Genomic DNA, 24166 nt, shown 5'->3' with positions numbered 1-24166 from the left:
AGTCGGGTGCTGGTAGCCTTAAAATGTAAAGGAACATAGATCTGTGGGTATACCCTTTCTAGCCTATAAGGTTAGCTTTGGTTTAGCTTCCAAGCTCAGGGAGTTCCCAAGATTGAGTGAAGGATCTCATAGCCCCGTAGCCCACTGCTTATTTATATCAATGTCTACGATACCGAAGCCGTCTCGGGTTCTTGCACACAAATCTATATATCCTCCTCTCTTCATCAAAATCATATATCTCTCTGATTCTGGATTCAAAAAAGATAGCAAACTCCACTTGATCAAGCTAAGGTGTCGAAGCAAGGTTCAATCCAATAAAGGGATTGGTCAGCCGATGTTTTGACTTTTCTAGTTCCTCACAAATGGGAGACCAGCAACCACGAGGGTAGTCTCTTTTATAACCTATCCGGATAAAGAGACCGCGGTCAATCCGCCAGCTCCGCACCCTAGCAAGAGAGAGATAGGACTAAGCACGGAGAAAGGATTGGATTAGGAGCTCCCGGAAATGAGAAGAGGGATTTTGGGTCATAAAGGTCAGGAAAAAGAGTAGGATAGGGTGTAAGTCTAAACCGAGTAGTAGTCCGAAGAGGCATCCGTCTCAAGTCCCATCAGTCCCAGTCTGCGTCAGAAAGTAGCCTAGCTCTCCCCTTGTTCCATCAAGAGTCATCAGTCTTCTTTCCTTCTTTCCCTTCTGGTAGATATGATATAAGACGGAGAGGTGAGCCGATTGGAATATCCTTGACCCAGGGTTAGGAGTCGGATTTGAAAGCGAGAACGGTCTTCGTAGGACTAGCCAAAAAGAATAAGATAGTGGGGTCGGGATTATATCTTGAGGAAAAGTATGGGACCGGCAAGGGTAGAAGTCGGTCAAATGGGAATGATCAGTTTCTCGAACCTAGGCAAGAGGTAGACAGAGTCAACTACACCGGCCGAGTTGGAGAGAGATTACCTAGCCTCAAGCAAGAAGTCATCAGATTTTGAGGAGTTTCTTATGATTTACTCAAGAAAGTATAAAGATAGGTTGATAAAAGTCAAAGAGCAAGAGGAAGAAGAGGTTGAGAAAGAGATGAGGCTCAGCAAGGATAACTTCTCCAACAAGGAGAAGAACAATTAAGCTACCACGGATCGGTATGAGGCATCCTCCTCTTCCTTAGGTCTTTCCTTTCTCCTTCAATTCCCTTTCAAGAGCTATCAAATCGGTCTCTTTCGAAACTGGGCAGATTTATTAGTTTGCTCCTTTTGCTCCGACCCCTTTCGCCTTCTTCGATTTCTGAGATCTCCTCTGGCTTTGCAGACTTCTACCGCTACGTGGGCTTCCTTGCGCTTGGATTCAAAGGTTGAAGGATTAGATGGAATGCCCGAATAGACGGACTGAAATCTTTATTGGCTACCGTATAGTTTTGAGCGTGGAAGTAGCTTCTCGAGCTCTCTCGCACACATGGAAGAGGGTGTAGACTCTTCCCAGAAGAGAATCCTTCTTCAATGATCTATAAGAGCGAGGATAAAGAGAATCAAGGCCAAGATACGAGATTTAGAGATAGAAGTGAGTTTAAAGATGCGAGGGGAACCAAACCCCGAATGAAGGATGTCTTCTTCCAAGCAAGTTCAAGATCCCGGAAACCAAAGCCTTCAATGGGAACCGCGATCCTACTTTCAAATTGCATTTTAGATATGGAAGAATACTTTCAAGCCAGTGGAACCACGCCACGTAGCGGTGAGATTAGCCTCCATGCATTTGTCTGATGAAGCGAAGGTGGAGGTTGAAAGTGAAGGAGATCAAAAATGGGCAATGTACCATTGAGACTTGGGAAGACCAATTATAAGGAAAATTGAGTGGGCTCAGTTCTTCCATCTCGAATTTCTTGCAAAAACTGCTCGAACTTAGACACAGGGAAAGCATACTAGGTTAAAGAGTTCATCTTGGACATTCGAGAGATGTCGAAAAAGGATCAAGTATTCTGCTTTGTAGAGGGGTCGTGGGCCAAAACTAAATTATACTCAGAGAATTAGAAAGATCTTGCCTCTGCTCTTGCTGCCGCAGAGAGAGTCAGCGACGTCAGTAGGGACCCTTGGTCCCAAAAAATGTGCCGACACCGAATCTCGAGAAGAGGACAGCCTAATCTCCCAAGTCACTTCGAGAATGAGAAGAAAGCGTAAACCCCAAGCACTGGTACTCGAAGATATCAGTCAAGTTCGAGCTGATGTCTTCCTTCTTATGTAAGGGCCCCCACCGAGACTAAAGAGCTTCCACGGTGGCCTCGTCTCGATTCCTACGGTCAAGATCTGAGATTCTCACTCTGATGAATGAAAGGGAGAAAGCTCAAAACGTGGAGATCGATCCCTAATAAGAGATTTGAACCGAAAAACTCTAAGTCGATACTGAGCTCACGCCCGAAACCCGCTCTCCCCGCCTCAATGAACAAGGGTCAACTCAATTAATCTTCGCCTTGATTTGGACAGTAAAAAGATAGGAAAGCCTAGAAGAAAGAGGCAATGGAAGGACCAACCTTCACCTTTAGAGGAAAACAAGAAATCTTCTTTAACCTATCAAGATATTATGATCTTTTGATTCCTAGGCTTTCCTCTTTCTTCCTTATATCTTATCTATAACTAACTGAACTTTCTTCTTGTTGGACTTGTTAACCTCAAAATAATACGAAAGCCTAAGTTCAGTTCCATAAACAAGTCTGAGGCCATAAGTTTGAGTGGAATTCATGATCCTAGGCTTTCTATTCCATATTCATTAGCGGAGTCGTCTTATTCCAGTAGGTTTGGAGAAAGCCTACACTTTCACTTTCTTTTCTTCCGCCCCCTCTTCCTATGGTCGAGCTACTTTCGTCCCTCCTTCGGAGTAGTCTAAAAACCTTTGTGGGTCTTAAGAGATCGAACTTTCAGTGGTTAGAAGGTCAGATATAGGTATAGCCATTTAGGTCTGGGGGATGCCTTATTTATATAGTATGAAGTTCAAATAAAGTAGGCCATCTCTATCGAGCCCACTACGCGGAAGACGGAGCGGTGCTTGCCCTTGATTGGAAAGTTCTTCCTTATATCGATGAGCCTTAACACCCGAGACGGGAGTGGGGGCCTAAATTCCTCAGCTTGGACTGGCTAGCTAGGAAGATGAAGATGCTCATACTAGCTCCAAGAGCTCAAGCAACTCTATCAGTGGACGGTGCCCTACATCTCCCTGTCCTACTTATCCCGCTTCTCCTATTAGCAAGAAAGTAGGTCTACGAAAGCAAGCGTAAGAGCAGATCGATCTATCCTCAACACAAGGGGAATTGTTTCCTTTCCTTTTTCATCTCCATTCAGAAGGTGAATTCGGTGATCTCTCTATAGAACCTTTCTCACTTCGACTTAGGAAAAGAGGCCAGGTTCGGTATATGCCCTCTAAGTCTATTCGCTTGAAAGCCTGAGGAGCCTCAAAAGCCTTGACGAAAGAAGGCTTGTGGCTATGGTTGTCATAACTTCTGTCTATTTATTGTGAATTTCGTCAGTCCTAAGGGTAGTCGGAAATTAAACTACCACGGACCGGGATTCACAAGTCGTATTAGTTTTTTTTAGCTGTCCCAGGGAAAGGAGTCAGTATTGGCTGTTGGCATGTCCGAGCCTCGATCGGTTAAGGCGGGTAAAGACGGTTGCCTAGTGGTAAAGGACTTCTTTTGTTTAGTGGCCATGGATCGATTCTAGGTGGTTCACTTTTATACCCTTATTCTCAGAGTGAACGTTTTGATCTAGAAAATCGACTTTTAAGATGAGTTCCATAGTTTTGGTAAGGACAAGGTGGAGGTCAAGCTTCTCTTAAAGCAATCGGGCAAATGCATGTATACTAGCTTACTAGCTTGAGTAGCTCGACAGCTAAGGAATCAAAACCTTGATTTGGGTTGCTAAGTCTAAGTAGAAGCTATAGGAAAGGCTCAGGCTTTCGCGCCTTGCTATTTAGAAAGGTGGAAGCTAGTTACTTGCTTGTGAAAGGTGCTTGCCTGCGGCTATTCGTGGATCTGGAGTTCTATACCCGATTATGCTACTTTCAATTCTTAGTAGCGGGTATTAGGTGAGAGGGCACCTATCTCATAGCTGTGAATGTGCTTTCTGGATACCTTTCCATGCTTTCATATAGGGGACGACGGCGGGGAACTGAAGTGAAACAAACTAGTCATCTAATCTTAGGCTTCGCTACCTGACTTATCAACCTGCAAGTAGACTACCCTAACACCCCACAAACAATATCAGTAAGGAGTTCAATTCAGGCTAGGACTTGAACTAAGGTCGATATTTCGAACTTAGATCTAGTAGTTCCCAAGTATGATATAGGAAGGCAGAGAGTCAAGGCCTTGTCTAACTCTAATAGAAGTAAGTAGCTAATGCAACTTTCATCCCCTTCAGTTTGTGAATCTAAGGAGCAAGAGTTTGGCCAAGGGAGCTAGTCTCATAACTGCGGGCAATTCTAGTTCTTTACAAGACAAATGGGAACTGTAGCTAACAAGTGTGCCCTAAGTGGAATCCTATAACTACTCTTTCTACTATAGTGGCAGGACGGGTGCCAAGTTATTAGTAGCTAGGCAGCTAAGCCAGTAGTAGTTCAGTTCAGGCACTGTTCTCAAATCTAGTTGACAAAGATAATGAAACTACCACAAACCGGTACAGGACAGGAAAATAAAGCGGTACACTGAACACAAAAAAATTGGATAGACATATGTTGAGAGGATTGGTTCGACAAGTAGCACTGAATCTACTATCAGTAGTGATTTATAGAAGTTTACTCGCTTAAATGAAGAGAGTGAACAAAGCATAGCGAAGTGAAGAGAGAATGAATTAGATAGCTCTCTCGATGTCCTTGTTATCTTTCCTAGGTAGATTGTGACTTATTCATTCTTTCTCGCTGACTCTGCTTTCCCCGTCGTGGATCCCTTCTCGGTTAGGGTCTCCCCTATCCTTTCTCGCTGACTCTGATACCATTGATGTCCAATAGCTTTGATAGTCATGGATGGATCTACTACTACCTCGTCCATTGAGTATAAGAGAGCAAAGGATGGTATTGCAATGAACATCAGAATGATACTAGGAAAAATAGTCCAAAGAATCTCGATAGTAGTTCCATGAACAATCCTTTGCGGTATTTTCTTTTTTGAATAGTGGAAATGCCATAAAGCGCGAACCAAGATCCGTGATACGAAAACAAAAATCAAAATGAGGAAGAAAAAGATATCGTGATGTAAGTCTATTATTCCTTGCATCATAGGTTTTGCTGCATCTTGAGATTCTAATTCCCATGGTTCCACTGCATCACAAGGAGCAATTGTGAGGAATAGCCATTTGAGAACAATCATTTTCTTTGCTTTCTTCTTTGACTGCTCTACTCCCCCCCCCCCCCCAAAAAAAAAAAAAAAAGAGAGACTTGTTCTTGCTCTCCCGATGAAGGAAGACGAAAATCGCAGGTTTGGTTGGTCCAACCAAGAAAGGCATGTGATGGGCATTGCTTAGGTCGAGTGAAGTATGGTATGGCTACTTATCACTCCTCACTGCATACTTGAAATCTCTCTTGAGACTCCCCCCTATTTCTTACAACTAGTTGCTGCATGCTGTGGGATCTCGAGAAATGGGATGTTACAATTGAGAATCCACACTCTCATTACATTACATTTTGATGGAGATGAAAAGGAAGAATCTCAAATAGAATAGACCAAGATCCAATTTCAGATCATTTCTTGGTGAACATAATCTGCCATAATCTCTTTGAACCCTTCCTCTTCAGAAGAGCCAATAACATCGATCATGAATAGTCGTTTCTCTCTTCTCCCCTCTTTGTTCATTGATTTAGTCTCGTCTTCTAGTTCCATCTTTGACTTAGTGGATCAAATCAAATATGGAAACTCCTCCGATTTCTGTACTTGCGCTCCTAAAAAGGAGCAAGAATTTTGCAACTCCTCGCAATCCTTGTTCATTGACTCCTTCTTAGTTGAACTGCTTCGCACCTTTCAGTTGAGCTATTTGAGTGTGGAATTCCATGACTCCTTCGAAGCGGTCAAAGAATTTGAGAGACATCTGAACGTCTTTCATTTCGAGCCCTCAGTTTCTTGGTCAATGTTTCAATTATCAGGCGCAATGAATTTGCGTGAGATGAACCTCAAATTCACTAATTTTTTAATATGGATTTTGATCATTCTTTGATAAGGAGTTTGCAAATTCTTTGCTCCTCTCCTTACATTTTGAGTCGAGTTATTTCAAAAAAGAAAGGCCGATAAATAAAGGATAATTCCTTAATTTTCAGTCGCTTCGATCATTCTTTGAGACTTATCATTTTGAGTCGAGTTATTTCAAAAAAGAAAATGAGATAAATATAATGTCTTTCGCTCTCAAATTCTGAGATAATTCTTTGATCCTTTCGTTTTGAGTCTAGTTATTGAAAAACCTCCGGACCAGTCGGATCATGAACGAGAAGGCTAGGCGTAATTGAGTATGTTTACGAGTAAGCAAAATTAGAGTTGAATTCGATCTTCATTCTCGCACGTAGCTCTCTCATTCTTGTCTTGTATTATCTTGTAGAAAGAGAGAGAGGGGGGGGAGAGGGGCGAAGAAGCGATAGGCACAAAGTAGCTCATACGACCGAGAAAAATGAATCAAAGTAGGGGCTAAGGCTGAAGGGAAAGAGGAAGCGTCAGCGGTTTGTTCATCAAGGGACCGGTGTAAATAAGGGAAGAGAGTTTCTTCATTCTTTTTGTTTGACATCCCAATAGTGGATCTCGAAGGAATAGCCTCTAAGAAAGAAAGGGGACATCCAGGTGAAAGAGATAAGTCTGAGGCTATGTAAAAGATCTTATGCTGCCATTATCATCATCAATCGGCATAGAAAGACTACTAAAGAGAAAGCAGTCTGGGTAGCAAGGTCAAAGATTCTTGCTTAGTAATTAGTTAGTAAGCAGCACAGGGGAATCGACAGCAAAAAGAAGAGGATAAAAAGAACTAGTGAAGATGAGGTTGTCGAACGAGAGGGTTCGCAGATGCCCAAGAGTGGTTTTTTCCTAATAAGGTCTTGACTTAAGAGGTAACTGAGAGTAGGACGCGTGCGCTAGCAGAACGATTTGAACTATTAGGTACAGGGAGTGGAAGGGGTGGCTTTACCGCTCCATGGGATTCTTTGAGCCTGCTAATGTCATTTTAGCATAAAAAGCTGAGATTTCTTCCGTGAAAGGAGATTCGGAAAAAATGGAATAGGAAGATGTGTTTCCAAAACGAAGAAGATGCGAGTTGCTAAGGGAAAGTTAGCAAAGTTAGATAAGATTGGAATGGGCATAGGAACATGTATTAATGTACCAGATCCGCTAATGTTCCCAAGTTGATGCGATGTATTCCACCAGTTGACTGAAAACTTGATTATTGGTATATCGATCAGTCCAAGACGGATTCAAATAGAAGCCTGTTCGACAGGAAGCTTTTGAAGACATAGTGCACCCAGGTAAATAAGGAACGAGATGAATATGGAGGTTAAACGAGCATCCCACACCCAAAAGGTGCCCTACATAGGTCTTCCCTGAAACCCTCCAGTCACTAAAGTCAACAAGGTAAAAAAAGCACTCATTTCTGTATCGGTTCCGAAAGAGCGAAGAAACAGGAGATGTTTTGTTAATAGGAAGAAGAAAGTGTTGATAGCCGTAGCGATATAAACAAGAATACTCATCCAAACCGCAGAAACATGTACATACAGAATACGAGAATTTCCACCTTGTTGAAGATCTAGTGGTGCTACCCGAAGACTTAAATGAATAGCCATCGCTGTTAATAACAACCGAGATCCAATGATAATTTGCGCATAGCTTCTGGTCTTTGACATAAAAAATGAAGGTTGTAATAAGGAAAGAGACATCTTCGAATTTGGTCCTAGCTAGTGGAACAAGAAAGACATCTATATTCAATAGACAAGAAATGAGAATTTCCCCCCTTTTGTTTGTTTTCGCAGAGCTCGTGCCTTCTTCTTCCCAGGGAGTGGCATACCGAAAAAGAAAAGTTTGAAGAAATGGAAACAAGATAAAATCTGATATCGAAAGGACTTCTAGCATCACCGGAAGGATCGAAACCACATTCATAGGCATTCTTCTCGGATCGAGGAAAGAGAAAGGCTAGGAAAGATCTAACCAATAGAAGTCTGATATTGAAGGAAGTAGGGTGATATTCGGCTAGTCCAACTCTCATTCTCTGACCTCTGCCGACCCTCTCCTATGATTTGATGGATTGCTCTTAACTTTGTCAAGTTAGTTCGGGAATCAGGAAGAAGCTGAGCAAGGCATGAAGAAATTACTAACCATCTTAGACGTCGTGCAGGCTGGATGCCAAATACGAGAAAACCTTTCTTCAGAGTATGAATGTACGATTCTCATAGGTAATGAGATACCCACTAGCTTCACCACCATGAGCCACACCCCATGGGTCGGTCATGCCCCTTCAGTTCTTTTCCAACCTCAAAAAATTGAGTGAAGCATCAAAATGAAACTCCTACAGAGCCTCTTCCTATGGTCGAGCTACTTCCGTCCCTCCTTCGGAGTAGTCTAAAAACCTTTGCCTTTTTCTGGAGAGCTTTACAAATAAGGTCTTCAACGCAGAACCTAATTACAAACCCAGCTATTTGGTACAATTGTCTTTTCGTAAGAAGGTATCATGTCCATTTCTCACAAGAGGAAAATCCCGATCTGGCTTTTGCTTTAGAGGAAGAACAAAAAGAGGGTTTGGATCCTATTATTTGCTTCCTCGAAATAATAAGCAAAATCAAGCTCCATATGAGTTTCAGTTGCTCGAGGAAAGAAAGAGCAAGCGGAGGACAACATCCTAATCCGTGGTAGTTTCATTTCTTAATTACAAGCAGAGAGGCTGGGTTGAATCTCCTCAACTTTGCCTTCATACCTATCAAAAAGGATAGAAAGCCCTCCCCGAGGCTCAAAGAATTTAAGAAGAAAGGAAGATTCTTATACACAGGGAAGAAGGAGACCATAACTACGATTATGCACTATGGCCCTTGGTGTTGAAAAGAGGAAGATTCCACCAAAGGATCGACTTAGAAGTTCAAATGCACTTCAATAATGACAAGGATCATTATGAACAGTGCCAAGAGGAGGTACTAAAGCAAGCGCATTTCAGAAAAAAGGTTTGAGGTCATCCTCCTCAAAGGAATAAGGGGGAGATCCAGATACTCGTTGGACACTCCAACCAGCACAATTAGCTGTCTTCCTGCTCTCAAAAGTCTACCTGAAAATCAAAGGAATGATCATATTCTTTATGATGAAAGGCATAGGAAGACGTAGTCTATTAAGCTACGTAGGACCGAGGCAACTCTTAAGGAGAAACCTTGCATTTGAAGAATTTAAGCTAATACCTACGGCATTTTGACCATTCTTTCTCCTTTTAAGCCACTTATCTAATAACCTCAAGAATGAAAGAGCGATCCAGGAATTCAAACTAAAGAAGACCTGAAACTAGGAATGAATAAAAGGAAATAATCAGGGATGAGGCTTCTTGCTCCGAAAGAAGACGGTAAAGCTTCTAGTCTCGTTCAACTCATCTGGAGCTTGATTTTGCTTTTGCACTCCTTTCAAAGCCGCTGATTATTATACATAATCAATTCCATTTCCCTTTCATGGGATGGATGATGGAATTTTCGAAAATTCGATTAGGATTCCGGATTAGGATGAAGAAGCCCACGTAGTAGTTGTGAGTTTTTTGCGGACTGACTCGTACATTATCGTTCTCAGCACCCCAGTAGAGGGTTCCACTTCTCATGGAAAAAATGCAAGACCTAGGCTTGATCTTTGTAAATGAGAATACCTTTTTTCAAGGTTCCTTAAGGAAGAAAGGTCATCCTTGCACTCTACACTCCTCTCCTTCTTAGTCGAGCTGCTTCGCACCTTGGAAGTCGCTTTGCTTCCCTAGACAAAGGTTTTCAGACTACTCATCTGGAGTAGCTTAATTAGTGAATTTGAGAGAGGAAACTATCAAGAAATTGAGAACTCATTGATTATACGATTTTTGGGAAAGAGAGAATTTGACCTGTCCGAAGGACTATCCATATTAAGGGATATCTGCATTCTTTGGACCCCTGCCCGCCTAGTGGGACTCCCTGTGCATCTTTCACTTGGTGTCTGATGTCCGACCCTTGTTTTGTGAGGTCAAATGATCAATGAACAAGGGAAGAAGATCTCTAAGCGCTACGTGGGACTCGTAAGTCAACTCCGTCGTTCTAGCCTCTGGTGGGGTGGAGATCAGAGAAAAAGAAGGAAAGGGAATCCCATAACTCGGAAAAGCTTATTCATACCTATCCGATGAACCTTCCATACATCCTATATCTAACCTTCCCTCGATAAACTACTTCCTCATCTAAGATAAGAAATAGGTAGGGTCCTTGTTCCGATTCTTCCTTTTCATGTTAACTCACCACCTTTTCCAATCTACATCTTTTAGAAATCGAACTCAATCATGCAATTGGAACGAACAAAATTGAAATTCAATTGAGTCAGTTCATTCTTGAAAGTTTGCAAACGAAACTACATGAATTTAGACTCACATATTCACATATATATATATGTGTGTGTGTGTGTGTGTGTGTGTGTGTACTGTTTTTTCTTGCTTGTTAACGTTTCCTTTTGTTATGTCATGTTTTAAAACTTGAAAATTTGAAATAACGTTCAAGCTAAGAAAGGAAACTCAAGAACACAAGCAAGCAAAAGTGATTAATCACATTTTTGTTCAAATAGAGCTCACAATACCCTCCATGCAAATTTGTCAATCAATGCTAAGTTGGAAGCACGAAAGAAAAATAGAAGCTTCCTAATATCTCAATCAATATTCATGCAGGCTCTTTAGTTGACAAATAAGTCAAATGTGATGTGGGGATTTCAAACATTGAGAGAAAAAGGGTTATTGAATGATTTCAGAATCAAACAAGTAAAAATCAATATATATTGTGATAACTAGAGCATAATATATCTAACTAAGAATCACCAGTTTCACAAACATAATAAAACACATAGATAATAGGCATCACTTCATTAGAAAAAAAAAACTGAGAAAACAGAAACCTATATTGTCAAGATCCATACCTCTGGCAATGCTTCGACATGCTTGGTTAGACAAAAAGAAATCAAAACAGAATACCTATTTTCTGATGTAACCATTAGGCTCATTGTTGAAGCACATCTTTTAAATTTCTACATTCAAAAGAAGTCATAAATGAAGTTGAGAGAGTTCATTTAGTAAAATTCTTCACACAGATTGAAAAGCAATAAAGAAGATAAACCTAACAAAACCAGTTAACCTTTGTGTTCTTTCTTCTTTCACTAACCTTTCTCTTCATCTTCTTCTACTTATTGATTGTTCTACCTTCAGAAATCTTCTATTTCTTCTCTTATGTACAATTGAAACAAAAGAGGAAAATTTTTTAGAGATCTGAGATTTGCATGACTGTAAGGTGGAGAGTAACTTAAGTTAGTCATTTGCATTTCAAGATAGAGCACCTGTGTAGTAATTAGAAAATTAACGTGGAAGAATCTCTTAATTATACAAAAAGATTTCTCTTTGGGTTTCAGATCCAATTGGAATAATAGTTGATAATCAACAAAGAAACAATCAACAATGGCATGAAAACAAGCAAAAAAACCTATTAAGAAAGCAAGAATTATCTCAGAGTATCTTAGAATTTCCATCGAAAATTAAAGAACCTACAAGATTACCACAAATGATTGGAAACAGAGAAGAAGACCTTTATATAGATTCAGATTCTTCAAAGAAAGAGGAATTAATTCCTAAATCCTCATCCCAACATTCCTCCAAGATTTCAAACCCTAACATTGTTTCACTCATTCAACATTACAAAAACATGAAGTAAGAACATTTTCAAGAGTCAAAATAAGAATTTGACTCAAATAAAAAAGAAATGCAATTTCATAACAATTTAAAGGGAAAACATACATTTATTTCCATATACAATCTCAAACTCAGCAAACTTTAATTTTTTATAAGAACATTCCACTAGAATTGCATGCATTCTATTTGACCTAACCGACTAAACTCTAAGGACAAGGCAGATATGGTTTTGGTTAGGCCAAAAGTGAAAAGTCCTAAACGGCTAAACTCTAAGGGCAAGGCAGGTCTGGTTTTCATTAGGCCAACAGTGAAAAGTTCCTCACACAAGTTCTGATACTGAGGAAGCCCAACGCATGCTACTTGACCTAACCAGCTGAACTCTTTGGGCAAGGAAGGTCTGGTTTTGGTTAGGCCAAAAGTGAAGAGTTTCATACACAAGCTCTGATACTGAGGGAGTCCAACGCATTCTACTTGACCTAACCGGCTGAACTCTAAGGGCGAGGCAGGTCTGGTTTTAATTAGGCCAAAAATGAACAGTTCCCCACACAAGTTCTGATACTGAAGGAGCTCAACGCATTCTACTTGACCTAACCGGCTCAACTCTAAAGGCGAGAGGGCGAGGCAGGTCTGGTTTTGATTAGGCCAAAAGTGAAGAGTTCCCCACACAAGCTCTGATACTGAGGGAGCCCAACGCATTCTACTTGACCTAACCGGCTGAACTCTAAGGGCGAGGCAGGTCTAGTTTTAGTTAGGCCAAAAGTGAAGAGTTCCCCACACAAGTTCTGATACTGAGGGAGCCCAACGCATTCTACTTGACCTAACCGGCTGAACTCTAAGGGCGAGGCAGGTCTGGTTTTGGTTAGGCCAAAAGTGAAGAGTTCCCCACACAAGCTCTGATACTGAGGGAGCCCAACGCATTCTACTTGACCTAACCGGCTGAACTCTAAGGGCGAGGCAGGTCTGGTTTTGGTTAGGCCAAAAGTGAAGAGTTCCCCACACAAGCTCTGATACTGAGGGAGCCCAACGCATTCTACTTGACCTAACCGGCTGAACTCTAAGGGCGAGGCAGGTATGGTTTTGGTTAGGCCAAAAGTGAAGAGTTCCCCACACAAGCTCTGATACTGAGGGAGCCCAACGCATTCTACTTGACCTAACCGGCTGAACTCTTAAGGGCGAGGCAGGTCTGGTTTTGGTTAGGCCAAAAGTGAAGAGTTCCCCACACAAGCTCTGATACTGAGGGAGCCCAACGCATTCTACTTGACCTAACCGGCTGAACTCTAAGGGCGAGGCAGGTTTGGTTTTGGTTAGGCCAAAAGTGAAGAGTTCCCCACACAAGCTCTGATACTGAGGGAGCCCAACGCATTCTACTTGACCTAACCGGCTGAACTCTAAGGGCGAGGCAGGTCTGGTTTTGGTTAGGCCAAAAGTGAAGAGTTCCCCACACAAGCTCTGATACTGAGGGAGCCCAACGCATTCTACTTGACCTAACCGGCTGAACTCTAAGGGCGAGGCGGGTCTGGTTTTGGTTAGGCCAAAAGTGAAGAGTTCCCCACACAAGCTCTGATACTGAGGGAGCCCAACGCATTCTACTTGACCTAACCGGCTGAACTCTAAGGGCGAGGCAGGTCTGGTTTTGGTTAGGCCAAAAGTGAAGAGTTCCCCACACAAGCTCTGATACTGAGGGAGCCCAACGCATTCTACTTGACCTAACCGGCTGAACTCTAAGGGCGAGGCAGGTCTGGTTTTGGTTAGGCCAAAAGTGAAGAGTTCCCCACACAAGCTCTGATACTGAGGGAGCCCAACGCATTCTACTTGACCTAACCGGCTGAACTCTAAGGGCGAGGCAGGTCTGGTTTTGGTTAGGCCAAAAGTGAAGAGTTCCCCACACAAGCTCTGATACTGAGGGAGCCCAACGCATTCTACTTGACCTAACCGGCTGAACTCTAAGGGCGAGGCAGGTCTGGTTTTGGTTAGGCCAAAAGTGAAGAGTTCCCCACACAAGCTCTGATACTGAGGGAGCCCAACGCATTCTACTTGACCTAACCGGCTGAACTCTAAGGGCGAGGCAGGTCTGGTTTTGGTTAGGCCAAAAGTGAAGAGTTCCCCACACAAGCTCTGATACTGAGGGAGCCCAACGCATTCTACTTGACCTAACCGGCTGAACTCTAAGGGCGAGGCAGGTCTGGTTTTGGTTAGGCCAAAAGTGAAGAGTTCCCCACACAAGCTCTGATACTGAGGGAGCCCAACGCATTCTACTTGACCTAACCGGCTGAACTCTAAGGGCGAGGCAGGTCTGGTTTTGGTTAGGCCAAAAGTGAAGAGTTCCCCACACAAGCTCTGATACTGAGGGAGCCCAACGCATTCTACTTGACCTAACCGGCTGAACTCTAAGGGCGAGGCAGGTCTGGTTTTGGTTAGGCCAAAAGTGAAGAGTTCCCCACACAAGCTCTGATACTGAGGGAGCCCAACGCATTCTACTTGACCTAACCGGCTGAACTCTAAGGGCGAGGCGGGTCTGGTTTTGGTTAGGCCAAAAGTGAAGAGTTCCCCACACAAGCTCTGATACTGAGGGAGCCCAACGCATTCTACTTGACCTAACCGGCTGACCTCTAAGGGCGAGGCGGGTCTGGTTTTGGTTAGGCCAAAAGTGAAGAGTTCCCCACACAAGCTCTGATACTGAGGGAGCCCAACGCATTTTACTTGACCTAACCGGCTGAACTCTAAGGGCGAGGCGGGTCTGGTTTTAGTTAGGCCAAAAGTGAAGAGTTCCCCACACAAGCTCTGATACTGAGGGAGCCCAACGCATTCTACTTGACCTAACCGGCTGAACTCTAAGGGTGAGGCAGGTCTGGTTTTCGTTAGGCCAAAAGTGAAGAGTTCCCCACACAAGTACTGATACTGAGGGAGCCCAACGCATTCTACTTGACCTAACCGGCTAAACTCTAAGAGCGAGGCAAGTCTGGTTTTGGTTAGGCCAAAAGTGAAGAGTTCCCCACACATGTTCTGATACTGAGGGAGCACAACGCATTCTACTTAACCTAACTGGCTAAACTCAAAGGGCTAGGCAAGTGTTGTTTTGGTTAGGTCATGTTTTCAGTAACACATTATTAAGTATATACAGTAATCACAATATTCAGAAAATGGATAGCATGTCTTCTACTCATTTCTAAGCTATCAAAATATGCATTTTAAACATATTTAAGATATTCAAATAACAAACACAAACACAATCACAAACCTGAGCTTCATGCTCAAAGGTTAGGCAGACATGCTTTTCTAAGCTAAAAAACAAAGTAGGCATGGTATTTATTCTAAGAATAAAGAATTTTAAAATTTTTAAAATTTGGGCATTTTTTGCAAAATGAAATTTTCTAAACGACATGGAACATGCAAGGCTATAACCCCACCCCCGACTTAAAACTTTGCTTTGTCCTCAAAGAATTTTAACCAAGATTCTAAAGATGGAAAAAAAAAAGAACAGAAAACCTTCCCTTACTAGCAAAGGTTCCATGTTCGGCTATACGTCATTTCCCTTTATTCCTACATAAAGAAAACAAGAATTTCTATCAAATTTTATTAAAGAGGTTAAACTAAAAATTTTAAAAAAATATATACATAATTTAAAAGAAAGTCGTAAAATTTTGCACTGTTTAAGATCGATCATGCGATCGTACTTTCCCTAATTCAACTCGAATCCATGACCAAGGGTTTCTCAAATGCTTTTAAACCTCAACTAGAAAACCTTCAAAACTTTTATTCCATAAGTCTTATATTTCTCCTTATTCGAGCATTGTCCTTACTCCAAGAACAAAATTGACCATTCAAACATGTCACTTTTAAAAGTATTTGTTTTGATCTCGATATATTCAATCCGAAGATAGTCTAGTAAAAAAGGGTATTATTTGTGAAAGATGGAGAACTTTTGGTGCTATTTCTAACCATCACCCAATTTAATTCTATCTAAAATGTAATGAAGCCTAGCATCAAAGACAATTTATGATTTAAGGAAGTGGGAAATAGATAAGCTTGAAAATACTATCATCTTACATAACTTGAAAAAAAAAAAAAAAACTCCTTTATTTTCAATTAAAGAAAAACACTTGCCTCTTATCAGACTCTTCCTTCACTCAACAACACCACCATGTTTTTGGTCTGTCCTCAAAGAACAATCCTGAAATTGCAAAAAAGAAAGTGAAATTCAAATGTAAGATCACAGCTGAAATGAAAAAATTAATCGTAGAGATACAAATTTAAGCATCTTCTAATAGTACAAAAGCTGTGAAAGAGCTCTTTTCAACCTCTACAATAACCGATTGAATGCTGACCTTTGTACAAATGTGCATATAATGGACATCAGAACTCTGCCCAAGCATGGTTTCTAGTGGCCTCGCATCGATGGCAAATGGAACAGGTTTCAAAAGGTCCCATTTTGGAGGATCAGTCCTCTTCTCTAAAACAAATTTGTCTGCAAGATGTCGATGAGAGGTAAGGATGACATGATATGAAGTAATGTAAATGTTTTGAAGCGGTTTAAAGACTTGAGGTAAAGTGAAGAACCATGACTTTGGAACATATAATGTATACTAGTTAAATAGGTTGTAAGTTATAAACTTTGTCAAAACCCAATACTTTAATCTCTAGTCTACAGTCCCGTGAGATTTAAACACGCATTTTCTAATTCCCACCTAAACATGTTTGTTGCATCACATCCAATCCATTGATGAAACAACAAATACTCTATCCATCCACAATTGATTCGAATAACTAGCATCTGAGGTCCACAAGCTGAGGCAGTTGACTCCTCAACCTGACCTATTTCAAGATTTTGGAGTTCAGGAGCAACCGTAGCAGGTTCTTTGACAGTTCCAATTACAAGTATATGTTAGAGTGATAGAAGGAGGGGGCGAAAATGAAGATCCCGTTGATAACCATTGATAACCGTAGCAAGACTTTAGAATGTTTTCCCTTCTCTTTTTACTTTAAATAGTATCAAAGAAACTTTTTAGTTCTTTTTGTAGGGGAGAAACTTACCGAAAGAGACTCAACAGAGTAACAAAAGAATGCAGCACTAAATAGTGGTTATAACGGAAAGCATGCAGCATTTTCTTTGGCCATAACAGCCTCCAGTTTTAGAGATATTCCTTTGTTTTACTGGTAACTTTATCCTTTCTCCACAAGGGTTTGTGTTTTCCTTCTACTTCCCTTTAATGGGCCCTTTTCTAGTCCTTTTAGTGCACTCATGACCTCACGTTAAATGTTCGTTTTCTCCAAATGAAAGTTGTTCCTTCATTAATTCATTAATGAAAAAGTAATGGAAATACCTTATACTACATAAAGCTTAGGTTTAAAAACTGTGTTTCTATCTCATACACACAAATTACCTCAGCACATATTCTACTAACGCTTGAAACGGTTTCTACTGGATGTAATCCATGCAATGTCTCAGCCTCAAGAATAATTGCATCACTTCCTGCACACTCATGAGAAGACAGGTTATAAAAAACGTCATACAATCATACCCCCAGTCAGGAATGGAACTAAGAACCCTGATTTATACTAAATATAATGATACAATTGAACATAAAATAGATAAATTTTAAAAAGTTCAACCCAATCTTCAGCATCAGTTATTATCAGATATGTGGCTTTAGAAGGTAGAGAGGGATTTAAAAGAACCATGACTTAAAAAATCCCTACATCTTCGGTCTTTAAACAATAGGAGATTTAAAAATTGAATAACTCACCATTAAGTACAGCATTGGCAACATCAGTAGCTACTGCACGTGTAGGTCTCAAGTTGTTAGTCATGCTGTCTACCACACGAGTTAAAACAGCAGGCTTTCCAGCCATATTACATCTATAAAGGGCAGTTTTCTGAAGCAAAAACACCTGTAACAATGTAGAAAACAGAAATAATCGATCCCAAGGTAACCATGGTAAAGAATACGAGTAAAAAGTGAGCTAACAATGACTTCCCTCTACACTTTCAATCTTTGCAAATATTTGAGTTTGGTTAAGGTCACCTAGCTTAGAAAGAAATTGTCGAGCCTAAATAAAAATTTAATTTAGCAATCAAAATCCTCTATTGTAATAATCAACACAGTCAAATCACCCACAGCCGATCATTTGTTTAAAGTGAAGACTCAATGCAAGGAAATAATACTTCTCGAACATCTTCCACATATCTAGCATGTGACAGAGAGAGGAAGTCAATCTTGTTTTTTACTATCATGTAGCTATGATCTAAAGTCACCAGTCAGCATCAAAAAATACTATGAGCTACCAATCATGTTAAGGTTGTATAAGCTAATTGCAAGCAATCAATTAGAGAGACTTAACAGGCATAACAGAAATTTCCAAAGTGAGCCGCCATAATCGACTAAAAACAGAAATCAAAATGAACGAGTAATCAAAGTAATATTCAGTATATCTGAAAAACAAACATAATTATTCTGATAAACCCTGCATAATTATTCTGAGATTATAAAGATGGTGTTTAAAATTGTATTCAATTCATTTTAAAAGGTTAACCATGAAAAGGAAGAATAGTGGAGACCATGAACTACTAAAGGCATGCAATTTTTCACAGTATCATGATAAGAGACTTCATGCTTTAAGAAGTCTATGACACAAATCAAGACTATAAAGTGTCAAACATTTTTTAATCTTTATTAAAGTTTATCTTTTTTCATGCTTTAGTATTAGAAGCCGAGTAACATCTGCCATTGTGGATACACACACCTCTGTTAAATTTCCTACACCAGATTTTACATCTTCTCTAATCTGTGAGATGATTCAGCATAAGACCAAATTAATTTTTCATATTACAGGAAAATGTCATTTCACCACCCAAATTAAGACAAAAATATACCAAAAACCCCATAATTACACCAGGTAAATTACCTTCGCAATAGAATCAGACGACCCAGGGATGGAATTCTCAAGAACGGTCTCCATACTGAGCTTCCGCTTAAGTGGGTTAGAAGAGGGAGCAGGCTCTTCACCTTAGTCGGCGAGGGTTTGGAATCGGGAACCATGGAATTGGGACCGGACGGTGAAGCATTTTCTTTGGAAGACGACGTAGGTTTCCGAGGGGTCTGCCGCCCTTGATTCCGGCACCGTTAGCGCTAGGAATAGAAGATGGCAGTGGATCGGCGACATGGGTATATAGCAAAATAGGGTTTCTTGGGTGCATGCTTCATTTTAGAGAATGGAAATTGAGAGATAGGAAGAGTGAAGATGAGGAAGACGAAGGAGACAAGAGAGCGAGAGAGAAGGGGAGGAGGAGAGAGAGATTTGCAGTTGAGAAGAAAGACGAAGGAATTAGAAATGAGAGAGAAGCTGTGAAGGGAGGGTTTTCGAAGAAGAGAAAATAAAGTTCTTTTTGAAATTTGAAGAAGAGAAAATGAAGTTCTTTTTGAAATTTGAAATAGTGTAATATGACTTGTAACGTATAAAAAATAAAACATTTATTTATAAACATAAATAAATTTAAATGTTTTTGTGATTTTTTTGTTTAACATCTCGTCCAAATTACACATTTTTTATTTTAATTCAGTATTTATTGGAGCAAAAATAGAACTAATTTAGAATAAATAATTCTAATGTACTTAAATTTTTAAAAGATTCGAAAACACCTTTTATCGTTACTTTTAGATTGAAACCGTTGAAGTTTTATTTTAAAAATACACTTGAATTTAAAAAAATTCAAAAATATTCTTATTAATCTAAATTTTATATCAGTTTTATTACAAACTAAAATAAAAAATTAAATTTTAAGTTAAGATTAGACTTAATTTTATTTAACTATTAACATACCATGATTGATCGAAATCCAACTAATTTTTATAATTATTGTTGTAATAAACATAGTTAATTAATTGTCAAATAAAAAATATATTTGACTATTAACACTTTTTTGTTGTTTGACTAATTATAATATGTTTTAAGGTAAAATTTTCAGTTTGGAAATTTACTCTGATTCTATATGAATAAGAAATATTTTTCTAAAAATGAAGCCATTCGTAGTGTGCGGTTTTCTTTTCCATTAGGGCTTAAGTTTAGGTCATCATTGAGTAGCCGTTTGTCGACACTGTCGAACTCAAAATAATGTTAAAAATGCTAAAAATATTTACAAAATAGAAGTCTATTCGATGGTTTCGAGATTCCACTTTCATGGAAATATTAATTTCTATGGAAATTTCAAAAAAAAAAGTGATGTAAGTTGTTATAATTAATTAATAAAACTTCTATTGTGACTTAATTAGACTATATATGATTGTCATTTATAATATGTACGACAACATTTAGATGTCCATTGTAAATAGATGTGTAAAAGTTGATACAAAGACATAATTTAAAACAAATGGAAAACTAATTATACTACCAAATAATATAAAGTTTAGAAATATTTGAAGGTGCAATAATGAGAAAATTTCGTGAAAAAAGTTTGAATAATGTTCAAAACAAATATAGGCTTTTTTCTATATCTGGTTATTTTCAAAATAAATTATTTTAGAAATTAAAGTTTTGGGTAAAAAATAAAGCTAAAATTTTAAAAAAACATAACACTTAAAAAAATGAATCATATAATTTTAAATATGTATCAAAACTATAAATTAAAAAAAAAAAAATCTTGATATGAACTAATATAGTTAGTCATAAAAATCGAATTTTTGTTGATATGTATAAATTTCTTGAAATTTTGAAATTTCATTTTAATGGAGAGAAATAGAGTATCTCAAAATATTCTTGAAAATTTGAAGTTTCATCAAAATTGGAGAAAAAAAATGTCTCCCAACTAAAATTTTGAGCCCTTTAAAATTTCAAAATTTTGAGATTTTGATGGAAATTTTAGACCATAGTTTGGATTGGGTACTACAAGACCCGTTGGGATATGTTCATCTTACTGGCTTGAAGTTTTTTTTCTCGTTGTAAGAAAATGAAGATTCTTGGAAGCAATGACAATATGCTATAAGATGGTGAGTACTCCTTCTCCTAAGATCTCAAAAATGAAGGTTAATTTCGATTGTTTTGGAGGTTGTAAATTTGCTAAATGATATGATTTCGTCAACCATACAAAAATCTTTTTCTTTTGACGACCAATCAGAAGTTGTTGTTCTCTTTCATGTCACTCAAAATAAGGTGACTCACACTTTGTTATATATAAAACTCTATCAAAAATCTAAATAAATAAATAATAGATATTGTATCCTCACCATCAATTTTGTCTCTTTTTAACTTTCCAAATTCTTGATGCCAACAAAGTTTGTATGCCCCTTCGACCTTCTCCATGGCCTTCCATACCAAGAAAAAGCATCCAAAACCCAAAACTAAATGAAGACTCCTTTCTTGGGATCTAATCTTAGATTTGTTGGGTTATTCCATTTTTATTGATGTGTTTTAAAATAAAATTATAAAATACTATTGGTTTTTTCAAATTTTATTTACTAAAGATTTAAAAGACAATGTTCAAACTTGAAAACTAACAAAAAAAAAAATGCAACTTTTAAAAATTTGGTTTTTTTGTCTTTTTCAATTTACCTAAAAATTCAACCATTTTGTTTAAAAATTTGCACATCAATTATAAGAAATGAGAAGTAAATAGACTTAATTTTCATAATAAAAAATGGTTAACAAATAGAACCTTCAAGATTATAACAATAACTACATATGATTGATCTCCATATTTTTGAGTTGAATTTGATTATGATGTTTGGTAGAGTTTGTTAAGTTTGTTGCTTCCATTCTTTTTATTTATTTATTTCAATGAGTTTCGTTTATATATTCTTCGATTGTCCTATGTATGTTATGTTGGTTTGTTTGGATTTGTCGCCTCTTTTGGTGGGTTGATGGAAACATAAACAAAATAAATAAATATGTTATGTCAAAACAATTATTCAAGTTTGAGATTGATGCAATTATTCAAGTTTTAGGGTTAAAAATTGGTATAACCGACAAAGATTATTGCAAAAAATGATTTTTTTCCTTTTTTATAGCATCTAATTTTATTTTCTTTTGACATTAAAAAAAAAAAGATTACAACCTATTTGAATGACAGAAAAAATGTTTTTCAAACATGATTTTCATTTTCTAATGTTCTTGTCCACATTTTCTAAAAATTACTTTTTTATACACAAGTGTGTGTTTGATTTGCTAGATACTTAAAAGAGTTTTATTTATGTAAATTATGATGTTGTAGACAGATGGAGTTATTGGAAACATCATAGGGAGAGAATTAACCAACTCAACTTCATCAACATTTCAATTGGGTAGACCAACCATTATTGAAGATAGTTAGCCAAACACCACTTAAGTTTTTGAAATGTAATATTTCTAGTGGTAAATTAAACAAAAGTTTAAAAGGATATTGAAAAGTTGATTAATTTAAGATTTTAAATATATTATTTTGATGGGGATATGAATTATTTTTGTTATGTTTGCGTTTTTTTGTATTATGAGAACTACATTTTTTATTAAACTTACTGATATTTTTTGAATTTATTCGTATTATTAATTTTAAATCTTTCTTTTAATTTGTGTTTGTATTTCTTAATTTATTAATTTATATTGAATTTGTTTTAATTTAATCAAAAACGTCGAAAAAATATTTGAACAATCTAAATGTCGTTGTGAATGTTTGAGCAAAATATTTTAGGGAAAAAAATTAGAAATTAAATATTTTAAAAATATATATATATAAAAAGGAATTCCTGATGTCGTGTCATGCGTTGGCATAAAGCCCGTCGAGAGAGGAACACTCGATGCCACTTTGGCCGATGCATGTCACGTCGTCGGGAATGCCTCTCCCGACGATATTCCCGACGCCGTTAAAAACGTTGACATATCCTTTTCCGACGTTTTTTCACTTTCCTGCGTCAGGAGTACCTCCGTCTCATGTAGTGCAACCTAGAAGTAATATTGTTTGCATCGGCCATTATATTTACTTTACAACTTTTGAGAACTTCAAGTCTTGGAGACAACTCAAGAGTCAAGAATATAGTTACCTCAATTTGAAAATAGTGAAGGAATATATGTTTTGCTCTTTACACATTGCCATTTATATATTGAGAGAAAATTCATCCCTGTAGTAAAAAATGACAACCTTTTAAAAATTGACTTGGTCATGGTACATCACCTTGTCCTTAACCCATGATTATTGAGAAGGGAGAAAAATCACGATATTTTTCTTCTTATTTTTCTATCGAATACAATAGATACAATGAGGGATGGAGGATACAATAAGGAGTAAAAAAAAAGAAAAGATTTAGGAAGTAGGAAAAATCTTCCATATACTTTCCAAAAATACTCTAAGGGCCAAGCCCACTAATTCTAACGATATATTATTTGTTCCTAATCGAATGATGATAGGTATTGCAAATTTATGTAATTTTTAATTTTGACTAAGAATGTTACAAATCTTCTAAACCTTTGGGACAATACTAATTGGTGTCTCTCTTCATTTCATAAGTTAATTTAATTTTGGGTAATTACACTTATATATCCAAATGGTTTAAGAATCGGTAAATTTTGGCTCTTAAGTTTTATTTTGACTCTTTTTGGGACATTTTACAAAAACGGATCGGTCAATTTTGGCTCTTAAGTTTTATTTCGAGTCTTTTTAAATAAGATAGATGTTATGTTAAGTTGCCCAAGATGCACATAAATACTTTTCTTGATTTGGGGGGGGGGGGGGGGGAGTGTGGTTAGAAGTTGAGAAAACTTAATAGATTAACATAATCTCCAACGTGGGTCTTTAAGTCTAATTTTCTTCTCCTATTTGCTCAGACTACGTTTAGATGATGAAGACCAACACATACATAAGAAAAAAATGAAACAAGATCATTGAACTTGTAAAGTCAAACGGCCATTTGATCTAGTTCTAAGTTGAGTTAAAGTCTATTATCCTCATATAAATCATAAACTCACACCAATAGTTGATTTTCAACCGACATCTTTGATAGTGTTATTGAAGTCTTTTAATGTCGGTCAAGCTTTAATTTCAGTTTAAAACCGACATTAAAGCCTTGTTTTTTGGTCCACTAATTTATATTTATTTAATTGTTGCATTGTTGTCCATTTTTTATAAACCATAGATAAATATTTTTTCTCACGGCAACAAATCAATAAAATTAATATTATTTTAGAAACTATAGTATTTGTTTTTTACATTTGTATACACAAAATGAAATCTTAATATTGTGTTTATATATATACATTCTACAACAATACATGAAAAAAGATCATAATACAAGACTTAAATAAGAAATCTTGAACACCTTCTCAATCTTCAACCTTCAACAGCCGTCTGACTATATAT

At 38.0% G+C, this 24166-nt stretch overlaps 1 protein-coding gene and 1 pseudogene across 1 annotated transcript; both read right to left on the bottom strand.

The window, feature by feature from the left end:
* Positions 1-7118: 7118 nt before the first annotated feature.
* On the bottom strand, positions 7119-7864 carry LOC127150878 (putative cytochrome c biosynthesis ccmC-like mitochondrial protein; annotated as a pseudogene).
* A 7976-nt stretch (positions 7865-15840) lies between these two features.
* LOC103483032 (pyruvate kinase 1, cytosolic-like) lies at positions 15841-19243 on the bottom strand. The gene is made up of 5 exons (XM_051090426.1): positions 18751-19243; positions 17592-17736; positions 17229-17317; positions 16173-16312; positions 15841-16018 (listed from the first exon to the last, which is right to left on the bottom strand). Exons 1-4 carry the CDS (start codon positions 18802-18804, stop codon positions 16298-16300), a joined length of 303 nt encoding a protein of 100 aa, XP_050946383.1. The 5' UTR covers positions 18805-19243; the 3' UTR covers positions 15841-16018; positions 16173-16297.
* Positions 19244-24166: the final 4923 nt, after the last annotated feature.

This window comes from Cucumis melo, chromosome 9 (genome assembly GCF_025177605.1).
Source record: "Cucumis melo cultivar AY chromosome 9, USDA_Cmelo_AY_1.0, whole genome shotgun sequence".
Classification (NCBI taxonomy): Eukaryota; Viridiplantae; Streptophyta; class Magnoliopsida; order Cucurbitales; family Cucurbitaceae; genus Cucumis; species Cucumis melo.
Note: the sequence above shows the minus strand (reverse complement) of the source record. Positions and strands in the feature narration are given on the sequence as shown.